Source organism: Protopterus annectens, chromosome 5.part0, assembly GCF_019279795.1.
Source record: "Protopterus annectens isolate FY-2018-M chromosome 5.part0, PAN1.0, whole genome shotgun sequence".
NCBI lineage: Eukaryota > Metazoa > Chordata > Ceratodontiformes > Protopteridae > Protopterus > Protopterus annectens.
The window spans coordinates 1,897,851,335-1,897,870,289 of record NC_056735.1 but is presented as its reverse complement, the minus strand read 5'-3'; the positions used below and the strand labels follow the sequence as shown (position 1 = coordinate 1,897,870,289).

At 42.7% G+C, this 18,955-nt stretch overlaps 1 protein-coding gene across 1 annotated transcript in view; it reads right to left on the bottom strand.

Moving 5' to 3' along the window:
* The window catches only part of SLC25A30 (solute carrier family 25 member 30), a 685,956-nt gene that overhangs the window by 30,442 nt on the left and 636,559 nt on the right, over window positions 1–18,955 (bottom strand). Inside the window, exon 9 of the mRNA XM_044071715.1 lies at window positions 9,110–9,190. Coding sequence (XP_043927650.1) covers window positions 9,110–9,190 — 81 coding nt within the window. The remainder of the gene's footprint in view (window positions 1–9,109; window positions 9,191–18,955) is intronic.

Here is an 18,955-nt window from a genome sequence, read left to right as displayed (position 1 = left end):
TCATAGCAAATAACTCAGGATCCAAGGGGGAAGGATCTGTCAGAACTGTCGTGGCAGAAAATACTCTATTCACAGTCTTGAAGGCAGAGTGGCTGAGAAACAGAGAAAGAGAGAGAGAGAGAGAGACCAACGGATTTGAGAAGACAAGCTTCTAAATCATATACCTCCCCTGCTCTGCTCTGAGGGCAAAACCTTCAACATGGAAGCCGAAGCCAAGTTATTCAGTGCCACGGCTCTGAGGTGCAGAGACGGCTCTGAAAGCTTCAGAGTCTAATGCAACACCTTAGATTGAACAGGTAGGCTACAGTTCTTGGAGCTCTCCGGATCCAAAGCAATCGAAGCCCTTAGGAGTCAGAGGAGAAATCTGTAATGAGAGAATAGCAGATATGCGGATCTCCTTACCCAGAGGGCTAGGAGCCGAAGGGACACCAATCTGACTCTGCATCAAGAGAATCTTCTTAACCAGTCTCTTTACATCTTCTTCTGTAAGGCTTCTGGAAGACCGAGTGGAGTACATGGATGGAAACCTGGGTCTTTCTAAGAATGGAGAAGGTACCATGTCAGGAACTGGATAAAGTGACAGTGTACCTTGTTTTGGGTAGTAATTTGGCAGATTGCATTGGATCCGACAAAGTCAGATCAGAGAACTTTGACTCCATCGGATCCGACTTAGGAGGCATCGGATCTGATCATCTTTCCTTAACAGGATCTTGAATTTTAGTGTTTTTCGGATCTGGGGTTGAGACTGGGTCCTTTTGAGACCAATTTTTCGAGGAGTCTGAAGCTGAGGAGGAGGAAGAAAGTTTTTTTTTTTTTTTTTTTTTTTTTTAACTTTTGTAGCTTTTATTTTAGAGGAAGAAAAACCCTCCAATATAGCCTCTCCAAAGGAAGAAGACCTTTCAGTATCAGTTTGTTTTTGCATTCTACCAATGTGCAAGGATTAAAACCATGACAAATTGAGAAATCCTCTTCTAAATGGAGAGGACCTAAACAATAGACACATAGTGTGTGAGGGCATCGGAAAGTGGCAGCTTGTGCCCACACTTCACACATTTTTTAAAGCCTTTCAGTTTATCCATTACCAAAGAAAAAATCCTTAACAATAACATACAATAAAACAGAAGAATTTTTTTTTTTAAATAGGGGAATAAGAGAAAAAGAGAGAGATGGAAATACCAACAATGGTAAAAAAAAGTGCTACAACAGCATCGAAGAGGAAAGAAAGATACTAAAAGAGGTACAGAAAAAATTGTACGACAGACAGAAGAAAAAATTAAGAAATTGCAAGAAACAAGAAATTTATAGAGGAAGGTAAGGGATAATAATATAAAGGTTTATGAAGTAAGGAAGTGAACAAAAAAATGTGACACTTTTCTGACGAACGCTCGAGAGAGATGGGAGATTATGCTTTTGCTTGAAGTGGCAAAGAGATCCGAGGTATTTGGGTTTGGTGCATTATGGGTAAAGGAGAAGACAGAAGAAAACTAAAGTACAGTTTTGTACCTACCATAAATGTAGATGTCCGATAGGTATGCATCTGCAGTCATCACATATGGGTTGTCCTGCCTCAGGCAGCCCTTCGGTCGGCCGGATTCCAAAGTCCTGGTCCGGCGTCGGCTGATGTCGCCCTTTCCCCGACATCAGAGCGCCTGGGGTATAAAAACGTCAGCAGACGCCATCTTCCTCAGTTTTTCTTGCCCCAGATGCCAGGTGCCCTCTAAGGAAGGCTAAATTTGGAGGAATGCAATAAACTCCAAACATGCACAGAAATATATATATATATATATATATATATATATATATATATATATATATATATAAAACAAATACACCATAATAGATAACCCCAGCAAGCTATGAGAGGGATAAGTACCCAATAAATACCACAGAGGGGAAGGAGGGAGGGAAAACCTAACTGCAGATGCATACCTATCGGACATCTACATTTATGGTAGGTACAAAACTGTACTATGTCCTTCAAGGATGCATCTGCAGTCATCACATATGGGTAGAATACCATAGCCAATCTGGGGGTGGAGGATCTATGTAAAGGATGGTGTAGCTAAAATGCTCTGCAGGAGTGCTGTAGCAAAGCCTGCTCTGGATCTGGAATATAAAGGTAAATTGTAATGCTTGGAAAATGTATGCACGGAGCTCCATGTAGCAGCTTCTAAAATGTCCTTGGTAGCCACCCCTCTTAAGAAGGCTGTGGAGGTGGCTGTGGCTCTGGTCGAATGAGATCTAATGTTAGCTGGCACATTTTTTCCATGAAAGGAGTAACAAAAACGAATGCAGTTTCCTATCCATTTAGAAAGTGTCTGTTTTGAAATTGCTTTTCCTTGTGCACTAGCAGCATATGCTACAAACAGCTGGTCAGTTTTTCTGTTACTTTTAATTCTGTCCAAGTAGTAGCGCAACTGTCTGTGTATGTCCAGGGTGTGCAGAAGCTTTTCCCCTTTGTTTTGTGGATTTGGAAAGAAGGTAGGCAGGTGAATAGCTTGGTTTAATGAGACCCTGGATACCACCTTTGGCATAAATGAAGGATTGGTTCTCAAAGAGACTCTGTCTTGATGAAAGATAAGAAATGGCTGCACTGCCATGAGGGCCTGTAACTCAGATACTCTTCTTGCTGAGGTTATGGCCAGAAGCAAAGCAGTCTTCCAAGACAGGAACTGTAGTTCTGCAGATGCTGCTGGTTCAAAGGGAGGCAGTGTTAGTTTTTCCAACACGAAGTTAAGGTCCCAAGTAGGCACTGGTGGATTCCTTGGGGGATTAATGTTTTTAATTCCTCTTAGAAACTGTCTTAGGAGAGGATGAGAGAAGACAGGTGGATCAGTATTGTACTCTGCTGAAATTGCTGAAGCATGAATTTTAATGGAAGAGTAAGACAGGCCATTGTGGAGCATTTCTGCTAAATATTCCAGGATATGTGCCATGCTCATAACTGTTACATCTACGCCCTTTGAGGTGCTCCAGGTATGAAATCTTTTCCATTTTGCTGAGTATGCCTTTCTTGTGGAAGGCCTGCGAGCTTCCATGATGATATCCTTCACTCTCTTGGATAGCTTATCCTGGTGATGAGTCAAGGTATTTTCCAGGCAGCTAGTTGTAATGTTTTCAGGTTGGAATGCAGAGTTTTGTAATTGTGCTGTGTCAGGAGAAGCGGCCATTGTGGAAGAAGCCATGGTTTCGTCCGTGACATGCTTTTTAGCAGTGGGTACCAGTGCTGTCTTGGCCAGTCCGGAGCTATCAGAATCACTCTTGGCTGCTCTGCCCTGATCTTCAGTAAGACCTTGGTCATTAATGGAAGAGGTGGGAATGCATACACTGTTAGAGTTCTCCAGCTGAAAGAGAGAGCGTCCACTTTCCATGCTTGTGGGTGGTATATCCTTGAGCAGAATTTCTCCAGCTGATGATTGAGTGGGGAGGCAAAGAGGTCTATGTCCGGTCTCCCCCATGATTGTGTTATCTGATGGAAGATGTCTGGGTGCAGCATCCATTCGTGTGCATCCATGATGTTCCTGCTTAAGCTGTCCGCCAGTATATTGTCCTTTCCTGGCACAAACTGGGATTGCAGCTGTATATTGAGTGTCAAGGAAAGTTCCCATAGATTCATTGCCAGTCTGCAAAGAGGGTAGGAATGGGTGCCTCCTTGCTTGTTTATGTACCACATAACTGTAGTGTTGTCTGTCCTTATTAGCAGGTGGCCTTGATGTAGAAATAACTTGAAGGCCTCGATTGCATGTATCACTGCCAGCATTTCCTTTTGGTTTATGTGCATGCGTAGCTTGTTTTGTGACCATAGTCCTTGAATGCACCTTCCCTCCATGTGCGCCCCCCATCCGTGGTCTGAAGCGTCCGTTGTAATGGTTTGGCTGGCTATTGGCTTGCTGAAGGGCAGACCCCTGTTTGACTGGCTTGCTTGAGCCCACCACAGAAATTCCCTTTGAAGGCATGGGATGAGTGGTATCAAAGTTTCCAAGCTGTGACTGTGCTGAGTCCATAGACTCCTTAGGTACCATTGTAGTTTCCTCATATGTAGCCTTGCTTGAGGAATCAGAAGAATGCAAGAAGCCATGTAACCCAGGGCCTGCAGGATTTTCCTTGCAGTCAACTGAGTTTGTCTTGACAGGTTTTTGAAGTAATCCGGTAGTTGACTTTGTTTTTCTTCTGTGAGGAAAGCCATTTGGGTGGTTGTGTCTAGATTCGCACCCAGAAAAGTTATTCTTTGGGATGGTACAAGTCGTGACTTGTGAATGTTGACTGTATATCCCAAGGCCTGAAGTAGGTAGATGGCATAATTCAAGTGTTTTACCAAAATTTGTTGGCTGTCCGCTTGTATAAGGCAGTCGTCCAGATACGGGTATATTTGCATCCCCTGAAGTCTGCAGTGTGCAATTACTGATGCCAGGCATTTTGTGAATACTCTGGGCGCAGTAGATAAGCCAAAGGGCAATGCTGAGAATTGATAATGCTCTGAACCTGCAAGAAATCTGAGGTGTCTTCTGCAGCTATGTCTGATAGGGACATGCAGGTATGCCTCCTTGAGGTCCAGAGTTACCAGCCAAGACCCCTTGCCCAGCATGGGAAGGAGTTGCTGTAGAGTCAGCATTTTGAATTTTGGCACAATGAGATAAGTATTTAGTGCGGACAAGTCGAGAACAGGCCTCCATTGCTTTTCTTTTCTTTTCTTGGAACAAGGAAGAGTCTGGAGTAAAATCCTTGGCCTTGTCCTGAGAGAGGAACCTTTTCTATTGCTTTCATTTGCATTAAGTTGGAGATTTGTTTCAAAGCCTCTGCCCTTTGATTTGCTGGCAGGTCCGGCATGCCTTTTCTTTTCGGTAATGTGTGGAAATGGAACCTGTATCCTTTGTCTATTATCTGTAGTGTCCATTTGTCCCTTGTAATAATGTGCCAGTTTTTTGAAAATAAGGAAAGCTTTCTGCCCAAAGGTGCTTCCAATTGAGCCCTGGTTGGCGGTGTCAAAGTAAAGTCATTGAGTCTGTCCTTGTGCAGCAGTTGTAGGCCCTGCACTACTTCTCTGGTTGGGAGGCTGCCATTGACATCTTCTGTAGGAGCCTCTAGCTTGCCCTCTACCTCTGGCACGCCTGTTCTTGCCTCTCTGAAATCTCTGTGTGTCTGGAAAGGACCAGTTCTTGGAAGGCCAATTTCTGCTGAATCTTGGTGGTTGGACTTGCATAAAATCTTTGACTGTTTGTACAGATTTTGCCTTTTCTTCAAATTTCTTTAAGACCTCCTGAGCAGTGGAGCCAAATAACTTTTGATTTTCCAGTGGAGCATCTAGAAGCTTTGCTTTAACATGGTCTGGCAGAGATTGTTCCTTCAGCCAAGCATGCCTACGTATGACTGCACCTGTCATAGCTGACCTACATGAAGCCTCCAATGCATCATAACCACACTGCAAGAAATGGTTGCCAACCTGTTGAGAGTTATGTACCAGATCCTGAAGTGATTTACGATCTAGGGGTTCAGGTGAAGACAGTTTTTTTATGCAATTCATCTAACAAATACTCTTGGTACTGTATCATATGAAACTGACAGTTTAAAGCCCTCATAGAAAGGGTAGCAGAAGTATACACTTTTTTACCCCATCGCTCTAAAGCCCTGGACTCCCTTTCAGAGGGGAGTGGATTTTTAGTAGTGACAGCTGCAACCCCTTTAGGACCCTGGGAAATAGTTTCTGGATCAGCAGAGTGGGCCTTGTAAAGGAAAAGATGTGATTCCGGGACCCTGTAATACCTATCGGGTTTGGCAGGAGCCGGAGGGAGAGTGTCAGGGGTTGTGCTAGACTCAAGTACACATCATCAATGACATTCAAAACGGGGGGAATAGCCAAAGGTCTATGCTGAGGCAAATGCAAGAAGGTCCTTAATCTCTTCCTGGAATCAGAAAATTCCTGGCCCTGCCATTGGAAATTCTCCCTCATAGTGTGCAGAGTTTCCCCAAAAGACAGCTCTTCAGGAGGGGAGGCCGAAGGGATAGATTCCTCTGCATCAGAATCCTCGTAGGCCGAAAAAGCCCCCTCCTGGTAGTCCGAGAGAGCAGAGCCATCAGAGGCCTCATCTGAGGAGAGGGGATCAGAGGGCTCAACCCTGGGCCTTTTTTCTGTAGGAGGTTGGGAGCCCCTGTCTGGATGAGGCTGAGAGCCCCTGATTAATGAAATAAGGTCCTCTGCTAGACTAAGGATCTGAGAACCTGTAGTGGGTCCCTGAGGGATAACCCTGGGAGGCATAGTTTTTGAGTGTTTAGCAGCTTTAGCCCTTGAGAATGCCTTAATAGACATGGATGCAGGAGGCCTGGCTGCACCACGTGCTGGTGTAGTTTTGTCTAAGGGAATGGTGTCGGAAGGTTCCTGGACACCAGATTCCAATGGAGATTCAATAACCGATACAGTAGTGGCCTCCAGGGCCGAGGTTGTCGGTTGTACGGTTTCGGTGGACGGAAGTACCAAGGACTCTTGTTTCAGCCGAAACAGAGACACTCGTGGTAGGCCTGGCCGTGGTTTCAGCCGAAACCGCGGACCGCGTGTGTCGGTCTTTGTCCTTCCGTTTCTTATTAAATGTGAAGTCGGAGTCTCCGACGGCATATTGTAAGCAAAACTAGCCCCAAAAAATTCCTCTGCAAACTCCGCCCGATGTCTTAGAATGCGTCGGTTGAAGGAAGCACAGGCGGAACAGGCCGAGACGTCGTGGTCTGGGCCTAGGCAAGGTAGGCAATATGAGTGGAAATCCTTATGAGGTATTGGTTTCCCACAAGTTAAGCAATTATTAATTTTATCTGACATCGGCTGAGGCAAGAAAGAGTCCCCAACGGGGTACTTAGCTTTTGAAGTCTTCGGTTTAGCTGAATTACAGGAGCTGGCCGACCGGCACTTGCGAACTGCTTCTGCTTCGGGCACCACGCGGCAATAAAGACTGAGGAAGATGGCGTCGGCTGACGTTTTTATATCCCAGGCACTCTGACGTCGGGGAAAGGGCGACATCAGCCGACGCCGGACCAGGACTTTGGAATCCGGCCGACCGAAGGGCTGCCTGAGGCAGGACAACCCGTATGTGATGACTGCAGATGCATCCTTGAAGGACATCAACAGATCTTAGTTTTTCCTAATGACTGGTGGGTTGTTGATTCTTAACATAATGCACTATTTTACCGAAGATTGTTAGTATTCTATGCATGTACCACCATTGTACTGACGACGTTAATCTCTCTAACTGAATGTCCAGCACTTTGATTTGTAAGTATATTTTTTACTGATTTAATGTACCACGCACATTTCAAAATTTAATTTCATAATGCTGCAAATCTTTATTTGAAGCTTTACTTCCCTGGTTCCCACTGAAAATGGCCTCTACCGAGTGGGGCTATCCCGTTTATTAAACTGTAAATAAACATTAGTGGAAAAAGATATACCTAACTAAGGACCTATCAACAAGGGCCCCTGATAAAAGACTATAGAATACATATAAGATATCAAAAAATAGAAACTTATAGACATCTCTTATAATGTCAGTAAGATACCAGATTTAACAAAACAAAAGCAGGGACACATTTACAGCAGATTTAATCAATCACTGTGCATAAATAAGAGATCAGTTGTTTCAATACAAGAAAAACAAATTTAAAAATGAGAATGTTTTCATTCAGTAATCCCAGAAGAAGCTCTGGTCTAAAGGTCTAGAGAGGAAATGCATAAGACTAGCAAACAAAGAACAAGACAGTAGTTAGAATAGGGCAGTAGTTAGAATGGTTATCTAACACCTCTAATGCTGGCGCAAGTACTTTGTCCTTTTAGGTACTTCTGCAGTGTGGTCTTGAATGTTTCATGGTATTCCGTGCTTCTCAAATCAATATAGAGGAAGTTCTACACAGCTGTCTCTTGTCTGGAAAAGGCTTTCTTACTAGGTTTAGTGGAAAACCTTGATAGCAGGGAGTTCAAGGTACTCTGTTTTGGGACCTTATGGAGTACAGCCTGTTTTAATGAACTTTTTTTTTTCTTTTTCAAATACCCCAAGTCACTTTTATTGAACAAGGAAAGGTATTAATCTGGAGTTTATTTGCTAGCAAAGGGCAACTACCAAACATAAGGCTATGTAGCAGGGAAGCCAAGAGTTAGGTGGATTTCTATCCTATACAGAGAAACATTACATTTGAAGGCTAGAGTTAAACAATAGTGTTCGTTAGCACTAGAAGGTGAAATAAATATGCTGATTTTTGTTCTGGCAGATTTAAAGTCTTTTCCATTGGATTGAATTCCAAAACATAAAGCAGAAGGTAAAATTCAGATCTAGGTATTACAAAATGCAAAGACCAATTGGTCTAATAAATCACCCCTGTATAAGTAATTAAAGCATGCATATGAGACAGCTTAAATATATAAAGACATTTATAAAAAAAAAAGTCTTTATTAGTGACATTGCCTGTACAATATTTAAAGACTACAGCAATACAAACAAAACAAGAAACACCATTCATTATCATAACCTATTCATTAACCCAAGACAGACATGCAATGCAAGCTACAAAATAAGTATTTCTTACTATACTTCTGGCACAAATGTTATTCTGACTAACACCAGCATCACGAGCGCAAGAATGGGTATGTGTCCAGGGAGAGTCAAAATGGGTGAAAAATGGGTACAACAGAACACACAATAGTAGCTCTCCACCACTGAGGGGGGAAACCAGAAGGAGGAAATGAACTAGCACTTTGAAAATCATCAGTAGTTGCCAGTAGGGAGGTACCTATAGCTACCTATGACATAAAAATCAAGAGGTGTTGAGCACAAAAAAGCAGCTTTTTCATAATAAAGGGAAAACTAGCAGCATGTCTAGCCTATTAGACACCCTGCCAGTGACTGTCAGATCTCACTACCTGAAAGGGCTGTGAAGCCTGGCCTGAACAGCAATTCAGGATGCTTGCTACCTCTTGGTAGTAGACTGGGAAACTGTGGCAGCAAGCTTGAGAAGGACTAAGAGTTAAGAGGGATCCCAGCTGACCTGGAGTTTTTAGGTTGACGAGATGAACAACACTTCTAAAATACCATTTAACTACAGTAAAAAGTCCAAATGTAAATACTGCAAAGGATACAATGATATTCCATGGGCCAAGTCGTAGCCAGTTTGGCCAAAATCCCTTGTACAATGCAAAAAATCCTTCATTCTTCCAAGTCTGTTGAGAGTACAGAAAACACTTTTTACTAAAGCACAGAACGCTGTAAAATACATGCATACATATTTGATGACTTTACAATGTGTGCCCCGAATGCTTCTGTAGATTACCACAATAACATAATTGTAACCCAGTACTGCATTAGTCTCTCAAAAGGTTCCTTACATATTCCACTAGTAAAAAAATTCTGAAAGCTGATAAATTGATTCTTGATGCTTAACACTACAAACCCTAATACTCATTTGATGAATGTGACTTCTGTTTTATTGACACCTTACTCTCTTCAGTGCATATCTAGAGGCTTTGAGAAATGTACCTGAAGGTTTTTCCTTAACTTTCCATTATAACCACATCCCACCTTATTGGCACTGCAATACTAACCAGAAAACTGCCAAGAGCTACCAGAGTTCCATTTAAAGACACCTAGTGTATTCTTAAAAAAAGTTTCTTGGTGTTGCACAATGAATATGGATGCCTCTTTCTCTGATCTCAGACTAAACATCTTACACCTTATTACATCTGTCTGATAACAGCCTATCAAGTCTCCTCTAAGTACATTTGATATTCTATCTCTCAACCCTGTTCTCTCCCTCACCTTTCTTCCACCTGTCCCATGCTGTCATGAATGCCTCCATGGATTACCTCTCCATCCTATTTGGAGAGCCATTCCATTGGTCCACAAGCCTCTATCCGAAAAGTTGCATTCATAGATCCGGGCAGCAATTACTCCATTACATCTGCTAACTATGCCCCCTCCTTCCTTCTCTGTCCTTTCTATTCACAGTGAACCCTTCACATCTTGTGTCATGATCTTTTGCACCTGTATCATGTCTCCTGTCTCTTCTGATCTCTAGTGAGAACAGCACCTTCTCCTACTTTCAGCTCCAGTCTTTGATGATAGTTTCATTTTACATGTCAATATATTCTCATATGACACTCAACTTTATACATACAAATAATTTAAGTTTAGGTTGTAATACAGATGTCCTATGTCCCATGTATCCTCCCCGTGCACGGTGTAGGGCAAAAAGGTGATGTACAGACATACCATCCTCAGAAGTGAAAAGCCCCAGGAGCAACAACAGTCCAAAGAGAAGAGAGGAACATGTACATCCAGAAGGAGAAAGAGAAAGAAACAGGGGGTAAGAGGGAGGGGTGAATACTGCAACACTGAAAAGGACATCTACTGTTATGATAAGATCTTACACAACTGTACTATGCCCTTCTATACCACTGATGCAGTATTCCTTACAGTAGAGAGACTATAAAAGCTCAGGAGGAAGGTCCAGCAGAGCCTTCAAGAAGGGCATGCTGGATAGCCCTGGCAAACCCAGCTCTAGCCCTGGAAACCACATCCAACATATAGTGCTTGGTAAAAGTATGCAGAGAAGTCCAAGTAGGTGCCTCAAGGATGAAATCGGTATCCATTACTTTGAAAAAGCCCCAGAAGTTTAGGTTGTAATACAGATGTCCTATGTCCCATGTATCCTCCCCGTGCACGGTGTAGGGCAAAAAGGTGATGTACAGACATACCATCCTCAGAAGTGAAAAGCCCCAGGAGCAACAACAGTCCAAAGAGAAGAGAGGAACATGTACATCCAGAAGGAGAAAGAGAAAGAAACCTGATGGTGTCCCCGGCTGTGTGCTCCACGAACTCAACGAGGAATTAAACCCACAGCTAGGACAGCTGTTTAATCATAGTCTTACCTCTGGATACGTACCCAGGGAGTGGCGCACTGCAACTGTGGTCCCACTTCACAAAGGCGGTGCCTCCACCGACCCTGGAAATTACCGGCCCATTAGCTTGACAAGCCTTATCTGCAAAGCCATGGAGAGGATCATAATGGACCTCATAAATAAAGACATAGGGAATTTGCAGACTTTGGATCCATCCCAGTTTGGCTTTGTCAAAGGCAGATCATGCCTTCTAAACTTGGTTGACTTTTTCAAACAGTCACCAAAGCCATTGATGAGGGAAAGGCAGTCCATACAGCCTACCTCGATCTGGCGAAGGCCTTTGATACAATACCCACTCGGGTATCATTGAAAAACTCATCAGCTTAAATGTTAATCCATACATCACAAGATGGGTTGCAAACTGGCTGAGTGACAGAACCCACAGGGTCAGAGTTGCTGGCGCCATGTCAGACTCAAAGCCTGTCACAAGTGGTGTACCACAGGGCTCAGTCCTGGGCCCACTCTTGTTTGGCATCTACTTTTCCAAGTACAAGCAAACACAGGAGGGTTATGGCTGACAAAGTTTGCAGATGACTGCAAACTGGGCGCCATAGTAGAAAACACATCTGACACAGATATCCTTCAGAAGGGTCTCACAGAAACGGATAACTGGTGCCAGAGCCATGGCCTAAAGTTAAATGCCAAAAATGCATAGTCATACCCTTCGAAAAACAAGGTTACCCCTAGCTAGCAAATAGGTGGCAATCCACTGAGTACAGAAGAAGTTATCAGGGACCTGGGGACCCAGGTTGATAGTAGTCTGTCATTCGACACCCATGTAGCTAAAGTAGTTAGGAAGACCTTCTACATTGCCCACCTTATCATGAAGGATTCTCATCTAGATCAAGGAGGTCATAGTCTCCCTATACTCATCACTCATCAGACCAATGATTGAGTATAATGCCCCATTCGAATGTATCTGACCCGACACTTGCAGCAGCTGGAGAGGCCACAAAGTTCCTCACCAAAAGGATAAAGGGTCTCAAACATCTGTCCTATGCTGCCCGACTGAAAGAACTCCAGCTCTATTCAGTCGCACGCTTGCTCAGAGGTGACCTTTGCCTAACATACAAGGCCATGTCAAACCCAGATTTGATGAATATGCTTCACCTCAAAAATCTAGATCCGCCAGAGCCACAAGGGCGGAGACGTAAACCTCGACATGGCTATTAATAGGACGTGCTGGAGGGATAGATTCATCACCCAAAGACTCCCTATGCTGTGGAATAAAATCCCGGTATATGTGAGGCAGAGCACCTCGCTGGCCTTGTTCAAGAGAAATCTTGACCAATGGATGGGAGATCGCAGATATACCCCAGGGATTACCTCAGTGTCACTGCTCAACAGAGGCACAGCAAAATAATGGGTATAGTTCCCCATACTAAAGGGGTGGCGTAAGCCACAAAACTATGGGCTAGGCTTGTAAATGCCCTCGGGCAGATAGCCTAGTATGAACCTATGAACCTATGAACCTATAAGAAGCCACAGCCCTAGCAGAATAAGCCTTAACATGGGAAGAAAGGCTTTTCCCATGAAAAGAATAACAAAAGGAAATGGCTTTAGATATCTATAAAGAAACAGTCTGCTTAAAAACAGCCAAACCCAACAACCTAGGATGAAAGGAAACAAAAGTTGCTCAGATTTAAGAATGGCTTTTATTTTATCCAAATAATATCTCAGTTGTCTATGTAAATACAAAGTATGGATAACCTTCCCACTAGGAGACTGCAGAGAAGGGAAAAAAGTGGTCAAATGAACAGACTGATTAAGACACGACTCATTAACCACCTTGGGCATAAAAGAAGGATTAGTACGAAGAGACACCCTGTCCTCATGAAAAACTAAAAAAGGAGGAACAGCCATGATGGCCTGCATCTCAGACACCTGTCAGGTTGAGGTAAGGGCCAAAAGAAAAACAGTCCTCCAAGAGCAATGCTGTAAAGAAGCTGAAGCAGCAGGCTCAAAAGGAACCCGAGTTAATTTTTCCAAGACAAAATTAAGGTCCCAGGAAGGAGGAATTGGCTTCCGGGGGGAGGGACGGGGGCTAATATGAAGGATGCCTTTAAGGAACTGTTTGACTTCAAATCTAGATGCTAAAGGAGGAGACAAAGGCAGACAAGAAGAAATGGCTAACAGGTGGGCTTTAACAGAAGAATATGCCAACCCAGCATTTTTAAAATCCTTTACTGAATTATCACTTGTGACATAGGCAAAATTAAATCTATACAAAAGTAATCAAACTGTATTAATTTATTGCTATATATCATATAACCTAAATAATATTACATAAATTATTCAATTCCTGCTCCTTTTTTAAACAAGAAACATCTTTATTAAACCATCACTTATGACATAAGCAATGATACATTTATATAAATGAAAATGAACCACATCGACACAATCCTACTTGCAAGCATTTTACATCACAAATCATACTGACACACTACAAGTTGCAAATATTATACTTCACTTATAGTCTACCCAATCATTTTCAGTCAAACATTACATAGCTCAGTTAAGTCCTGCCTTCTTTTAAACTGCATTCCTCCTCTGTATGTACTGTTCCCACAATTCCTATTTTTTCCTATGTAGTTTGCTCCTACCCTTTTCTAAATATCTCAGTTCCATTTGTTTTACCTTTGTTACTATATTCACTACTTCTAATATAGTTGGTTTAAATTTTGATTTCCATTTTCTAGTAATTACTTTTTTGGCAGTCACAATAATTAGACAGAGCAAGGCCTTACCATGTCTAAATAATTCCAATTCTGTATCATAGCTCAGAAAAATAATTTCCCTCGTCACACCAATCTGCCCACCCAGCATCTCAGACAATGCATCATGCAGGGGATGCTTAAAGTCTGCCAACCCACCACACACCCAGAAAATATATTCCCAAGTACCTCTTTCTTCCCCATCGCACCTCCAACATTTGCAGTCTACCAGAGGAAAAAATCTCTGGCGTTTACTTTGAGTATAAAAATATTTACATAAACATTTACAAGCAAAAATCCTATATCTTCTAGATTTTGTTGCATATATGCTAGACATACATATATCCTCCCATTGTGTCTTTGTGAACTGCTTATCCAAATTCTCTTCCCATTCCTTTCTAACCTTCTTTGATTGATTCTTACATTTATCATACAACATTTCATATGCTCTACTAATCATTCCTTTAACGTCCGCTTCTGTTCTAAATTCTACAAAAACTCTACCAGTGCTGGTCTTTCGTTTAGGAGCCCCTACTTCTTTCTCTTTGCCTATATCCTGATATCAATCCTTGATAGGGAAGGCAATCTCTAACCTGCAGTCCAAGTAAATTATTGGCCTCCTCCCATTCTGTTATGTTTCCCGGTCTTGTTATTTTGCTCCCAATACCGTTGCCAGTTTTCCTCCAATAAATTCCAGTCCTCTCTTGCCTATTGTCTATATCCCTAATTGCAGTCATCCCTATCGGCAGAATCTTCTTTCTCCATTCCTGTATGCTAACCCAGCATTGAGCAACTCACACAAATAAGAGAAAATCAAAGGAACTTCAATAGAAAGTGGATCTGGGTTACAGCAAGACACCAAACAGAAAATCTCTTCCATTTAGACAAATAAAATTTCTTGATAGTGAGTTTCCTGGCCTCCTGTATAACCCGATGCACATCTTCAGAAAAAGGTGTCTAAAAGGGATCAAAACCCTATTGCCCACACTGTTAGTTGAACAGTGGACAAGTGGGATGAATAAGAGACCCCTTGTCCTGTGTGACGTCCACCCTGTGAGGCACTTTGTGATGATTGCCCTTCACTAGATGTAGAAGGAACCAATGCTTTTTTGCACCAAAAGGGAGTCACCAACAAGACTTTGAGAGAGTCTTGTTCTATCTTGAACAAGACTCTTGGTAAGAGAGGAAGTCGAGGGAAAGCATAAAGAAACATCCCTTTCCAGGAAAAAGATAGGGCATCCACCTTCCAAGCCAGAGAACATGGCACTCTGCTGAAAAAGAGAGGAAGTTGTCTGTTCAGGGGGAAGGCAAAAAGATCTACCTGAGGAGTACCCCACTGGTGGACAATGTCCAGAAACACATCTCTGTGAAGCATTAATTCGTGAGTGTGTTATGGACCTGCTAAGACAGTCTGCCACAATGTTTTTATCTGAAGGAATATAAACAGCCTGAAGAGTCACCTGATACTGGACAGCTAGATTCCAAACCCGAAGAGCTAGTCTACACAAGAGGTAAGACCCATGTCCCCCTTTGCTTGTTGATGTACCACATCACTGTGGTATTGTCTGTGAAGATTTTGAGGGGCCCTGGAAGGAAGAGAGAATGGAAGGCTTAAAAAGAGCCAGGACAAGAGCTTTCATCTCTTTGTTATTGATATGGCCTTCCTTTGACGAAGAGAACAAAGGCCCTGAATTTTCAGAGGACCGAAGGAAGCTCCCCACCCCACATGTGAGGCATCTGAAAAGATTTCCTGAACGGGGACTGGAGGCTGAAATGGAAGCCCTGGATTGAGGGACAGTTAGCGAATCCACCACTGGAACTCTAACTTGAGACATGAGAGAGGAGTGAAGCCAGACTGACTTTAGGAGCCACTGATGCTTTCTCATACGAAGTCTGGCCAGAGAAAGCACAGGAATGGTGAAAGCCATGTATTCCAGAGCCCTTAGAAACACTCTGTAATGGAGGCCAGAGGAAAAAAGGACTGAAAGATCAGAGTAAAAGCCTTGGGAGGAGGCAGGGATGCCAGCACTGGAACGACTGGAGCCTGCACCCAAGAAAAACATGATCCTGAGAAGGAGACAAGAAGGACTTTTGGAAGCTCACTGTAAACCCTAGGGTTCACATAAGACAAATATTTTAGTGAAGAATCTGAAGCAAAATCTCTGGAGAGGAAGCCTGAATGAGCACATCATCCAGTAAAGAAAGATCTGATTTCCCCATCATCCCGCAGAAAGCAATCACAGGAGCGAGGCATACGGTGAAGACCCTTAGGGCAGTAGAGAGGCCAAAGGGCAAAGCAGAGAACTGAAAATGCAAGGAAGCAAAAGAGAAATATAAAAATGTCCTGAAAAGGGGATGAACAGGAACATAGAGATAGGATCCTTGAGCTCCAGACAGACTAGGAAAGCCTGCAGAAGAAGATAACATGCAAAAGGAAGGAACCTTTAGAAAGGTGTTGAGCTGGGACAGATCCAGAATAGGTCTCCAAGTGCCTTCTTTTCTGGGAACCAGAAACATTACGGAATAAAATCCCTTCTCCTTTTGAGAAGTCAAAACTACTTAGATGGTTCCTTGACACAAAAGGCTCTGAAGAACATTCGGAAAAATGTGCAGCTGTTCCTGAGGAGATTAAGGAATGCCCAAAAAGGTGGGGAGAGGAATTTCCAAATCATGTAATACCCCTGATAAATGATGGAAAGAACCCAAGAGTCTTGAGTGAGCTGTAACCAACTGGGAAGGGACAGGAAAGAGGAACTTGACTGAGGAAGGAAGGAAGAAGATACGCAGACAGAACCCAGCTTGCTGTAGGAGTCTGAGTAGACTTAGCAGGAGGAGCCCTTCTAGCACCCTTTTTACCCTTGGGAGGAGGGCGAGATTGTCTATGGACAAAGGTAGGCTTGGTACTATAATTCCTCTTAAATTTGAGAACAGGAAAAATGAAAATATGTTTCATTCCCTGCATAGCCTTACCCTTTTCCTGAAGAGACTTAAAAAGCTCAGCAACTGCAGAACCAGAGATATTTTTATTGGCAAGAAGAGCATCCATCAAGCTTGGCCTTGATATCATCAGGCAGAGGCTGAAGGTGAAACCAGGATTACCCCCTCAACAAACAACCAAAGGCAGCAGCTCTAGACGATGCGTTAGCTGCATCATGACTACATTTAATGGAATGGCAAGCTACTTGAGAAAAGGACCCTAACAAAGAGAGGGACGAAGCCTTACCCTCAGAATCAGCCTGATAGAGAAGAGCCAGAATAAACCTGGACATATGGGTCTGATAACTGGACAGCCCTGAAGGCAAGAGTAGCAGAAGTATATATTTTTTTTACACAACCTCTCCATAGTTCTGCTGTCCTTGTCAGAGGAGAGCAGCTTAGTAGAAGGCAAAAGCTTAGAGGGGTTATCAGAAGATACAGAAATAACAGAAGGGTCAGCTGAGGGACATCTGTAAACCTATCATTTTTTTTTTTAGGATCAGGGAGCTGAGAATCAGGAGCCTGAAAAGCTGCAGGGAAAAGTATCCAACAAGGCAGCAAGAAAAGGAGAAACAGCAGAGACCTTGGGAAACTCCATCTGAAGAAGTTCATAATACCCCCTTTGAACATCACAAATGTGGGCACAATCCCACTTAAAAAAAACTCCATCATATGGGAAATAGCATCTCCAAAGGAAATCTTTTCAAAAGGAGAATCACGACTAATAGAATCCTCCTCCTCTGAACCAAAATCTAAGGGACAGGGAACCTGGGAGGAGTTCCCATCAGAATCTACTTCCTCATCAGACAAAACCTGCTCCTTAGGCCTCTTGAGAGGAGCAGAAGACCACAGGTGAGCAGGAACAGAAACCCCATGAGGACACTTCAAAGCCATAAGGGCACTGAACAAACCCTGTGTAATATCCTGCCATTAACGCTGAGGATACTTAGAAGCAGGAGGAGTATGCTTAGTCTTTTGCATCTTTTTTAAGGGGACATCAGCCTCAACTATTTTAGGCAGCTCAAACCCCTGCCTATACTCAATAAGCATAGTGGGAATCTCCTCCCTAACAAGGATTTGTGGAACACTCCTAGGTCCTTCGGAAATAATAAGCTGTAGTTCCTCCTAAACATATGGAATGGACATCTGGGGAGCCTCTGGGTCCCTAGACCTTGTATTTCTGGTACTCTTTGCTTACAAATATGTAAGGGATTCATAAGTGTGGGGTTTGTGGATGCCCTGTAAGCCAGGCATAGATCACTCCTCAGCAATCTATAAGAAACTGAGTAGAGGGAAAGGGCTTCAAGGCACTCTTCATAAGGCAGGAAATGAAGGGACTAGTGTATCACAGAAAGACCATATATTAGTTGGACCTTTGTTGCACATGATGTAGTCCACCAATTTTCTTGTTTTCTTCCCAGACAGCTGGTGTCATGGCAACACGCTTCCAGTCCCTAACCTTTCCACTTCTGCAGGTCTACTGTTGCGCCCACAGAATTCCCCGTAGATTGATTATACATCACTGTTTTATCTCATCTCATCTCATCTCTTCATACCTTAACTATTAACTGTTAAACCTCATCTTCCTCTAACCTTGGCATGATTAAGTTTTCCATAAATGTTTCCATTTGTGCCTTTTCTTGGTTTCCACATTCTTCTGCCTATACAAATTTTCATATAATTTCCAAAACATCTCTAATACCTCCACATGATCTCTGGTTATTTTTCTTTGCATAAGCTTCCTAAATTTAGCAACAATCTTTTCTTCTTTCTGCTGCCTATGTCATTGTTATACAGGTTTTTGAGCAATGGAATTGGTATATAAAAAGAAGTGCTTAGCAGCAACCTTTCTAAACTTATGCAGCTTGTCCAAATACTCCCTTATTTTCTCATAAGCACCCTGCAGTTGCTCATTTTCTTGTTCTGTTATATTCCTGTTTTTCTGCAATACTTTAATCTTTGTCAGATCCTCTAAATACTTCCTGTTATTTCCTTCTTTTATTTCTACCCTATTTTAAACTCAATTTTCATTTTATCCCACTAGCTATCCCTTCTGAAGAAATGTCTACCTTCCCTAATAACTCTTGAACCATTTCCACTATCAATTCCTTAAATTCCTTTCTTTTTAAAAGGCACGTAGTAAAGCACCAGTGTTTCATTTTTACTTCATTACCCTGTTATCTTAGTTTTATTGGTGCATGATCTAAAACTTTTAGTTATGTACTTACCATAACTTCGGATGTATGGGATCCATCTCGCCTACATTCACAACATATGGGTTCGGAGCCGATCCATCGGCTCCGACTCGGCAACTAATACACTAGCACGAAGTCTCTCA